Below are 11,459 nucleotides of genomic sequence, written 5' to 3' on the forward strand. Positions count from 1 at the left end.
ATTAATAGTACCTTCTTCCGGGAACCAAGGGCAAACTTGTTGAATAAAATCTACAAAACAATGTATTTGACTCTTAGAGGTAGTAATGCCTCGCCCCTTCAATAAGGAGCAGAGGACTTTTTCAAAAAATCCCTGATCTGATGAATGGGAACTTCCCATGATTAAAAACTCTCCAACACTGCTTCCTGCTACTTTTACTTTTTACTTACCGGGCTCCCGTAGCAGCGGTCCTCTCGGGCTCCCCTATCCTCGCGATTAGGACTCTGCTGGTCCCCCCTGACCCCCTTTTTCCGGGTCCCTGTTTTTCGGGCGCCACTCTGCCGCTGCCCGCAGCAGCAAGGGTAGATCTCGAGGTGAGGCGGTGGACTAAAGAATGGAGAGGACCATAGCTCTGCTGGCCTATGGCAACTGTATTCAAGGAACTGCTGGCTTATATGCAGAACTGCAGTGGCCTGAGAACAATGCTGTTTTACAAAAGTTTGTACATTCCCGAGGCTATCAAGAGGGCAAGATGTTCTCACATCCTGAGAACATGAGCCCAAAGATAGCAGTGTCCTCATGACTATCACTTCCTTGGAACATGACGCACATGCCAAGACCTTGTTCTTTCCTTCAAGGCTGAGAAGGAGAAGGTCCGGAAGATGTCAAGATACCCGCCGGCTCCAGGGACCAGAAACCAAGTCCCGCCACCGTTTTCACAGTGGGGGCTCTGTCCTTGGTCCCCTGCAGCCTGGCAGGCTCCCACAGAAGGGATTGGCAGGAAATATTCAAAGTCATGAAACACAGGGACCTACAGCCAAGATGGCTCTACCCAGCAAAGCTATCATTTAGAATAGAAGGGCAGATAGAGAGCTTCACAGACAAGAAAAATCTAAAGGAGTTCATCATCACCAAAGCATTATTATATGAAATGGTAAAGGGACTTATTTGAGAAAAAGGTTGCCAGATGGGAGGGGAGTGTGGGGGAATGGGTGAAGAGGTGAGGAGATTGAGAGGTACAAATAGGTAGTTACAGAATAGCCATGGGGATATAAAGTGTGGTATAGGAAATGAAGTAGCCAAAGAACTTACAGGTATGAGCCATGAGTATGAACAATGTTGTGGGGATTGCCGAGGGAACAGGAGTTGCTGGGCAGAGGAGGGCAAGGGGGATATATTGGGACAACTGTAATAGCATAATCAATAAAAAATAATTAAGAAAAAGTGGCCCCTTTGAGAGATTTCATCAATAGCCCTTCCTAACATTTACTTAGTGGACTTTATTTTAAAGTTCAACCTATTTGTACACTAGGAAAAAAAACTGAAGGGCTTCACTTGTCAAGACCAATACAGACAGGATTACTCTCAGGGGACCAAGTATTTATTTATTCTTGGCTGGTGGTTTCTCACTTTCTCCAGATTCTGACATGTTAACCAAAACAGCATTGGACGTACTCAATTCAAGAAAAAGGTCCTCCACATTCCTCTGCAGATTGCTCAGATTTGCCTTTTTAATTGGAACAAATCAGATATAATGTAGGCCCCTCAAAAACAACCCACAGCTCTTCCCCTGGGTATGTGTTCTCTCAGCTGAAACACTAATCTAATGAGTCACAGGTCTCCAGCACCCACTTTTTGCTGAAGGGTATTACATAGCCTACATTCTTAGGTCATCTTTCAACAAATTTGCTTTTTAGGCTAAATGAGCTGCCAAGGAAGCAACCCCTTATAAAACTCAGACTTCAAGGGAAATGATATGAAACTACAATGTTCATAAATCTTCAGAATTCCTCCTGGAACTTTCTGGCCTTGACAGTCCTTAGAACAGAGCCCCTAATGATGCACCTGAGAGTTCTGAAAAGCTTTACTCTCCTGTGACCCAACTGCTCTCACTTTGTGCCAAGCCGTTCAGAAGTGGCCAACAGACACCTCCACTTTGAGCCTTTGAGGGTAACCCACTCCATTAGTACTCCGGGATGAGCACATGGTCTTTTGTTAGTAATGATTGACTTGCTCAGCATCCTTTAGAAATGGCCTAGCTGTGGAAGAAGAGGGCCTTAAATGCCATGAGTCTTCCCTACCATCTCTAGGAGAGAACTCAGAAGCACAACCTGCAACAAAGGAGTAATTAAAGGCATGCAAGCTGCACATAACTTCCCTCCTCGGTAGTAGAGCCAGACCAATTCTGTTACTTGGTCGCTTATTTAGGCTCCAAGATGTCCCTTTATGATGTTAATCTTTTGAGACATTGTGATATCAAGGAATGTCCCTTTCGCCCTGTGAGAATCACAAGGCTGGTGTAGGGATATCAACCTTCCAACCATGTTATCTAAACATAAATTATGTCACCAAAGCATAGGAACAATCATCAGAGACCCCTGCCTGGGAAAACCCCAGGAAGTAGCAAACACCTCCAGCAATGCTAAGTCAGACTCTCTGCCATAAGGGAATCTCAACTCTACCTTGTTATTTTGGACAATTTTTTTGTCATTGTTTTTTGTTTTTTTTACTTTTAGATGGGGTTCCCTGGATGGATCATGTTCAGAAATACCTTAAAGAGATTTAGAGTAAGGAAGAAGAAATGTAGATATCTCTCTTTTTCCCCCAAGGCTCCAACTACATAGATTAAAGGATTACAAGATGGGAAGGGAAAATGAGAGGAGAAAATAATTGTATGAAGAAGGGGAGAGACAAGGAGAAAAACAGGTAGAACTGGGCGAGTGTGTAGGAAACTCTGAAAAAGTAAATACTATATTCAATCTTCCCACGCCAAGAAAGAACCTTTCTACCTCCCTCCATTCCACTTCGCCATCTTCTTTCCCCAAATGTGCAAAACAAAGAAGCAATTTTTGTTTTGTAGCCCAACACCAAAGAAGACTAAGCCTTTGGTACTTCAGTTCTGGCTTTTCTTTTCTTTTCAAAGCAATTCACAATAACAATTTTTTTTATTTAACTTTTGTTCAAGTACAGTTTTCTTTCTTGTATTTCCCAGCCCTGCCCCCCCCACAAAATAACAATTTTTCTTATGCTGCCACACCGAGTTTATAACTGCTCCAAGCCATGATTGCAAGAGCCTGCTGTGGCAATCTCTTTACTTGTAGGTAAGAGAGGAATTTTGTTCTGCCAGATCTGTAAGTGGAATCACACATAGGCTGTCAGCATACGAGTAGAAGGGGAGAGAGAAGCATGGGAAGAGTAAGGGTGGAATCAAGGCAGAAAAGTCCCACACAAAAAGTTGATTTACCTTGCCCCGGTTATTTAGATGTTCAGGGAAGGTCATAGTAGATCAAGTTGATGGGAGAATATGGGGGTTCGTGGTTTATATCTTTATGTGCAGAATGGTCAGGCTCCTCCTGCTCAGATGCAGGTGAGGAAGACCCAAATCAGTTGTCTGGACCCAAGAAAGTGAAATAAACACAGGTGTTTCTTCACTTGTGTGAGTGATCACAGAATGGTCAAGCTCTAAGTTTGTCTAGGTGTAAGACTAAAAACGTGAAACTATTCATCTTTGGGACAAAGTTAAAAATTTCATCAGAGCCCATTTAATGTACCAGTCACTAATCCATGACTATGTGAGTGAGTGTGTGTATAATCTTATGTACCTACCCCCCCCCAAAATTAGGGGACTGTAGGTGGCACATATGGACAATAACAAGTTTTTTTTAACTCCAAAAATTAAACTGCAAAGTCAGACCATGATAGATAAATGAAATATGTGACAGAGGTGTTTTGAAGACAAAATATTTTCTAGACCAAAAGAAGGAAAATCTGCAAATAATACAGTGATTAGAGGGGAAGACGGTCACATAGTAGACAATGAATGCCTGGGGAGAAAAAGCTCGCTGCTCCCCAGCCTCAGCTGGTGTGGGCCCCAAGGCCCTTCCCAGCCTCAGTTGGCCTGCATGGAGCACTGATACACATTATCCACTTTGCTTTGGTTCCTTTCTCTCCAAATAGACTTTAAATTGCAATTTGTCTTCCATGAGGTTTCCTCAACAAAACAGAGAACTGTGCCACAGGTTCAGGCTTGGCAGTGTTGTTCCCCACTGAACACTAAAAGTGGCACCCTGGCACATGGAGCTAGCTATTCTGAGCGCAGAGACTTCAGCCCATCTGGAAGTGATTTTCAGAGGCTGCACAGACGAGCACCACACCCTGGGCTGTGGTAATTTTACTCAAGTGAATTCATCTCCAGTTAGCTAACCCTGCCTGGATGCACAGCTGTACCCTGTCTTGCTTCAGATAGCTGTAAAACACCTGATTCTGTCAGTGCCCAAGATATTCTGCTTACTGTGTGTCTCTTTGTATGCCTCATAATAAATGCACTTATTTGGGCAGTTACATTTAACATGTGGCTTACTGTAAACTCCACATCATTTGTTATTTATTCAAGCCTCATGACCAGCACCCATCTTAGGCATTAAATTCAGTGATTATTAATAAATATGTGTTACTTTCTTATTGGTAGTTGGGCAAACTGCAAAAGTATCTTGTATCTTCCCAATGCAAAGAAAAAAATCCATTACTGGCAAACATATATATTACCAAACGAAAGAGATTTTTATAAAGATCTTATATTCAGAATCTTCATCAAAAAATGGAAATGATTATACATCAGTGACAACTGATTTTATTTATTGCTTTGTTTTGATCCAATGACTTTTGGCAGTAGGAGAATTTAAAATTAACTACCAAAGGTAGATTGAAGGATAGGAGTTCAGTGAACTAGAGTATGGATAAAGACAAGTAAAGAGAAAAAATGGCTGTAAGAAAAAGAACAAGGTGGCCAGGTAGCTAATAGAGTTGGCAAAACGGTAGCATGTCCATGTGAGGCCACTTCCTTTGAACTTGAGTTCTTTCTATTTCTCTAAGGACTGCTTCCTATGTGCAAAGGAAGTAGCACAGGTGAGAAGTACAGGTATGCTTTTTACTGAGACGACTACATCTCAACTGGAGTCGACAGTCCGAAGCTACTTAATTTGTCTCTCGTTAGCACATTAACCTGGATTTCTCTTGATTCATACAAAATTAACTAATACCAGACAATAAGCTAAAGCCCTTTTCATGCATATTCTCATTTAATCGCATGAGTTCTGTGAAGTAGACACAATATTTACTCTCCCTTTACAGGTGAGGAAAACAGCCCTTGTAAGTAGCTGACATGGGTTCACGCATCTGCAACATGGCAGCAAGGAGATGAGTAATCACAGGTCCCATGACTTGAGAGCACAGCGAGCTCTTAATCACTCTTTCCTATAGTCTGCACATTCATTTCCCAATGCATGAAGGCCATTACAGAGGTCATATTCTCTACCAAACGAAGGAAGTGGTTTCTATTTCTTTGGCTCCATGGTGGTGAATCATTAAATAATAATAATAATAATATCACTTCTTTAGCATTGGCTGTATACCCAAACCACTATCCTAAGCATTTACATACACTGACTCATTTAATTCTTCCCAATAAGCCCATATTATTCCTAGCTTACAGATGAAGAGCTAAGGCACACAAACCCCAAACAACTTGCCCAAGGACTTACAGGCAGACACTTACTTACTCACGTATTTACGACGTACCTAAGAGAAGCCACAGCTGAATAAATGTATTTCAGATTTCTACTGAGGGTTGAAAGGCACATAACTTTTGAGAAAAGTCACTCTTTTAAATTCCTTCACTAAGTTCTCTTCTAGCACTTACCACAAAACTGATGGAAACAGAACCTTTCACCCCAAGTGAAGGTGTGTGCTCCTCTTCTCTAGCTCCCCAGGAAACTGTTGAGCGCTTGTTAGACAGCTGTTCCTTTGGACTTAAATGATTCCCTGGTTTTGTTCAAATCATTACAGAGACCACTTTTTGTGGAGTTGATTGAATTAGCCATGAGGTTGTCCTATTTGTTTGGTCATGAAGGCCTTAATCGGAAATTTTCCATCTCTGTCCAGCTAATACAGCTAAAAAGCCAGCACTATACCCTATGAGTCAGTGGACTCCTGGTTGCCATGGCTCTCAGCCTGGGGAAGCCACCTGCTCATGCACTCTGAGAGAAGCAAACTAGAACCTCGTGAGAGGGGAAGGCAGCTGTTTTAGAGAAAGTGTCTTCCTCCTCAGGTTATCATGCTATGTGTCCCTATCTTACCTCAAGAATCACCACCCTGAATGCTGGGCTAACATTTTTTCGATGTTTTCCTCCTACAGACACAAACTCTATTTTAGTGTTTAGGTTGTTCAGTCTTTGCCATGGTAAAGTTGTGTGCTAAACTGAATATTTATAATCTCGATCTATGTGGTTTGTTCTAGAAACCAAAAGTGGCCAAGTTGTTTTCCAATACTCAATAGTAAACTGGTTAGGGGAATACTGGAAAAAGTCTGGCCAGAAAAAAATCACTGGGCAGATCGACTAGTCCGAAACCACTTGAAAGTCTGCGCGACTGATCTAGCTCATACGTTATTGTAATCATTAAATTAGGGTCACAAAAATGCATGCCTGTGAGAGAGCATGCGATACCTTTCCACAGCTTTCCTTACGGCATCTTTAATCTCCTTATTCCTAAGACTGTAGATGAGGGGGTTGGCCATGGGAATCACCAGAGCATAGAATATGGACACCACCTTGTCCCAGTTTAGGGAGTAGCTGGAACTGGGTCGCATGTACATGAAGAGACCAGAACCGTAGAAGAGGGTCACAGCAGTCAGGTGAGAAGCACAGGTGCGGAAGGCCTTGGTCCTGCCTTTGACAGCACTGGTCTTCAGGACAGCAGCAACAATGTTACCATAAGAGATGAGGATCACAAGGACAGACGCCACTCCAGCAACAACGCCCACAACAAAGGTCAGCACCTGGCTGGTGAAGGTATCAGAGCATGACAGAACCAAGACTGGGGGAAGGTCACAGAAGAAGTGGTTGATCAAGTTGGGCCCACAGAAATCATGCTGATAGACAGAGTATGTCTCAATGAAAGAGCAAAGGAATCCACCCACATAGGCCCCTGCCACCATCTTCAAACAGAGCGTGTAGGATACGAGGGCCGTGTAGAGCAGGGGGTTGCAGATGGCAGCGTACCGGTCATACGCCATGGCTGCCAAAAGAAAGCATTCTGTCAGCCCCATTCCACAGAAAATGAAGTACTGTGTGGCACAGCCAACAAAGGAAATGGTTTGCTGCTCTGTGATGATGTCAGACAGCATCTTGGGAATTGTGGAGGACACATAGCAGAGATCTAGGAAGGACAGGTGGCTGAGGAAGAAGTACATGGGCGTGTGGAGGTGGGGATCTATCCTGATGAGCGCGATGAGGCTCAGGTTCCAGGTTACAGTCAGGAGGTAAATCCCAAGAAATAACACAAAAAGGAAAATCCTCACTTGAGGATGATCTGAAAATCCTAGGAGGATAAACTTTGTCACAATTGTGTTATTCCTTCCTACGGCCATAGACCTGCTTCCTGCACAAAGGAAAGAAGCAATTCTGTGATCAGTTGGATTTGGTGTGCCGCTATGTGAGAGGATATTTCCTGGAAGATTATATGAACAGGTAACACACAGTAACTGTTGTCCCAGCCACCTGCTAGGCAAAGTCTTCTCAGAGGAAATTGGTCTGTGATAACCTCGTGGGACTATTTAAAACCTGTACATTGTATTATATATCCCGAGGAGCAGAGAAGAATCAGTCTAATAGAGTAGAGAGTGATGGGGAGCCAGGAATCTGAGTTTTATCCACATTCCATTGCTAACTTTCAAGGGACAGTGGAAAAGTCACTCCAACATGTTGGATCCTCATTTCTCAACTGAAAAATGAAAGGGCTGAATCAGAGGAGTCTCTAGGTTCCTTTGGACTTGGGTTTCTTATGGCTTTTTACACTTGCTAACTTGAAGATAAACCCAGATTAGCAATAAAGCTGTGAATTTCTTATGTTAATATATCTTTAGCATGAGAATCTAAAAATAAGAGCTAAATACAAAAAGCTCTATTATTTGGCATATTCCATTTTGAGAAAGGAATTTCAACTCATAATGAAAACAACCCACCAGTTTAGGTAGTAAAACTAAGAGAAATATATATATGTTTAGAACTAGACTTTTTTCCTGATTACATGACAACACACTGCATTGAAAAGACCAAAATTTAGACTAAGCCCATCAACACCACCATGGGATAGAAGGGCTATGGGCATACCTCCGTGGGAGAAGAGAAACAACACCACAGTTCACTGAAACTGAGTCAGCCGTGGTGGTCCAGAACAAGCAGAAATCAGTATTTCCTGAGCAAGAAAAAGTGAAGAGGATTCATTAAATTCTTAAGAATAATATTTTAAAATAGGCAGGAGATCTTGTGGTGGTGAACACACAATACAATATACAGATGATGTATTATAGAACTGTATACCTGAAACCTATATAATTCTGTTAACCAATGTCACCCCGGTAAAGTCAATAAAATTTTAAAACTTAGAAATAAATAGAAAAAATAGGTAAGAAACAACTTTGATATCATCAGACCAGACCAGATTATTATTTTTAACACATGAGGTAAGCCCAGACACATTTTGCATTAAAAAAGACAGGCTGGTACTGATGATGTAAGATCAAAGTGGAAAAATATAAATGGCTATAAAAAGCCAGATGCACCCTGGGGAAGACTCAATGGTAAAAGCAAAGCCACTGTTATTTTCCTATTTTATGGAATTTGATTGTTTGTGCATGTTTGCAACCGTTTGTAATTATCCAATGGTATTTCTCTGTCATTCATCATATTAAAATCTTTTCTGCACAAAGGGGTGCTCAAGATCACTAACCACCAGGAAAATTCAAATCAAAACCATGAGATTTCACTTCACATCTTTCAGGATGGTTATAGTTCAAAAGATGAAAGATAAGTGTGGGCAAAGACGTAGAGAAGAGAAAAACCCTTGGGCACTGTTGATGGGAATGTAAATTGGTACAGCCATCATGGAAAACAGCATGAAGTTTCCTCAAAAGATTAAAAGTAAACTACCAAATAGCCCAGCAATCCCATGGGTAAATATCCAAAGGAAAAGAAAATAGTATTTCAAAGCACACTGATGTTTTTTGCATTATTTACACATGAAAACAACCCAAAGGTCCATAGAAAGATGAGTAGACAAAGAAAAAGCAAGAGAAACAGACAGACGGATGATAGATAGATAGATAGATTATTATTCAGACATAAAAAAGAAGGAAATCTTTTCATTTACAATAGCATGGATGAACCTGGAGGACACCATGCGAAGTGAAATAAGCCAGGTACAGAAAGACAAGTTCTGCCTGACCTCACTTACATGTGGAATCTAAAATAAAAGAGTCAAATTCATAAAAGTAGAGAGCAGAATGTTGGTTGCCCAGGGCTGAGGGTGGTTTGGGGGAATGGAGAGACACTGGTTAAAGGATACAAAGGTTCAGTTATTCAGAATAAATAACTTTTGAAGAGCTGATGAACAGCATGCTGCCAATAGTTAATATTACTGCATTGTATACCAGGAGTTTTTTAGGAGGATGGACTTCACACTAAATCTCCTCACCACATGCACATACAACACACACATGCAGGAGAGTGACTAAGTAGAGGTGATGCGTAAATTGTTTAGCTTTATTGTGACAATCTTTCCACAGTGTATGTATGTGTGTAAAAACAGTACTTTGTATACATCACATATGTGCAATTTCTATATGTTAAAGTTATCTCAATAACACTGTTCAAATAAATATTGCTCTTAGCTTCGTGTTTTCTAAAAATGTTAAATCTCTCCCCAATCACCACCACCTGGGCAGCCAGAACCGAGAAGAGCTGAGACGACTAGGACATATTGACGTAACTGTGACATGAGTCCATGAACCCTTCCAAAGAGGTAATAGCATGGGTTTGGTGTTTCCTATCTTCATGGACTCTTCCCCACCAGAATGCAGGCAGGGAGGGAGCTTTGTCTCTTCTGTTTATTGACCACTCCTGAGTCCCTAGCACTGTGTCTGGGACAAAGGCACAGTAAACATTTGTTGAATAAATGAATTTTTTCACTCCTATTCACAGACCTTAGCAGAGTGTTTGGCTTATATTGGGTGCTCAATTATAATAATAAATCATGTAATAGATGATAGAATCACAACCACCTATTTAGGGCTTTTGAGTACCAGACACTGTTCTGGGGACTTGATTTATATTGATTCATTTAATCCTCCCTGGAGGTGGGCAGAGTTACTCTGCCCCTTTGCAGGTAAAACATGAAACAGGCTGTGCCTTCATGGTTGTCATTTGCTGGATGAACGAGGTGGGAGGAAGGAGCTGGGACTTACTGAATTCCTTCAGGTAGAAGAGTCCTGAGATCTCACGACACAGGAGAAGAATTATTGGCTTCTTTGTTCCGATAACATTTTTGCACATATCAATTCACCTGCACTTCCCACCACTCTATGCCTGGTTTCTGGGTCGCTTGTTACATTTTGACCTCATGCACATAGTAATATCTGCTTTCAGAATCCCTGTGCCTTTATTACCAAGCCTTCAAAATGGCCTTTGAGAGTTCATTATTTTAATGGACAGGGACAGCCTCACTCACTCCTGGGTCCCAAGGAAGAGCCCAGCCAACATTAGAGCAAAATGTCTAAGTGCTAATTGTTCTCTGGGGAGATGGGGAAAGGGACCAAGTACCCATTGCCAGAGTCTTATTCACAGCCCCCTTGCTCAGTTTCCTTGGAGGTTTCCCTGCTCTGAGTCCAGGAAGATTTCCTCTGCTTTGGTGGGCAGCCTCCTGCTTGAGGGGACCCTTCACTGGGAGTAAAACCTCTCACAGACAGACTAGTCCTCGTACTGAAATAAAGTGTTTACGCCCTGGCTGGCGTAGCTCAGTGGGTTGAGCGCGGGCCTGTGAAGCAAAGGATCGAGGTTCGATTCCCAGTCAGGGCACATGCCTGGGTTGCAGGCCAGTTCCCAGTGGGGGACACATAAAAGGCAACCACACATTGATATTTCTCTCCCTCTCTCCTTCCCTTCCCCTCTCTCTGAAAATAAATAAAAAAAATATTTTTTTAAAAAAAGAAAGAAAGTGTTTACAATGAGAGAGTTGGGTTCCAATGCTGCCTCAGGCACTTTATCCATATAAACATGTACACAGTTTTTAAACCTCTGAAGTATTGATTTCTTCAGTTGTAAAACTGGCATAATAACAATCATATCTACCCCCAAAGGGTTGTTGTGACAATGAAATCAGGTGTCAATAGGAAGATCGTGGCACAGTGCCGTTCACTCAGGGAATGTTGACTAACCGCATGTTAACTCTGTCTCTAGAGTCATGGCCAAAAGCTCTTTCCTTCCTCTTTATTGTGACTAATTTTCATTGCAATAAAAACAGTTCCTTTTCTCTTTACTGTGTTGGGTGCTGACAGGACCTGAACTTGACACTGTGGGTGACTCAGTTAATTCCTCCCTGCTGCCACCACTGGGCCTGAGTACATCGGGAACTCTCCAAGGACCTCT

The 11,459-nt window shown here is 42.0% G+C and overlaps 1 protein-coding gene across 1 annotated transcript; it reads right to left on the minus strand.

Moving 5' to 3' along the window:
- Positions 1-6,445: 6,445 nt before the first annotated feature.
- On the minus strand, positions 6,446-7,405 carry LOC118996930 (olfactory receptor 5A2-like). The gene has a single exon (XM_037060593.1). It carries the CDS (start codon positions 7,403-7,405, stop codon positions 6,446-6,448), a length of 960 nt encoding a protein of 319 aa, XP_036916488.1.
- Positions 7,406-11,459: the final 4,054 nt, after the last annotated feature.

This window comes from Sturnira hondurensis, unplaced genomic scaffold (genome assembly GCF_014824575.4).
Source record: "Sturnira hondurensis isolate 20B ecotype Veracruz unplaced genomic scaffold, ASM1482457v3 Scaffold0011880, whole genome shotgun sequence".
Taxonomy (NCBI): domain Eukaryota; kingdom Metazoa; phylum Chordata; class Mammalia; order Chiroptera; family Phyllostomidae; genus Sturnira; species Sturnira hondurensis.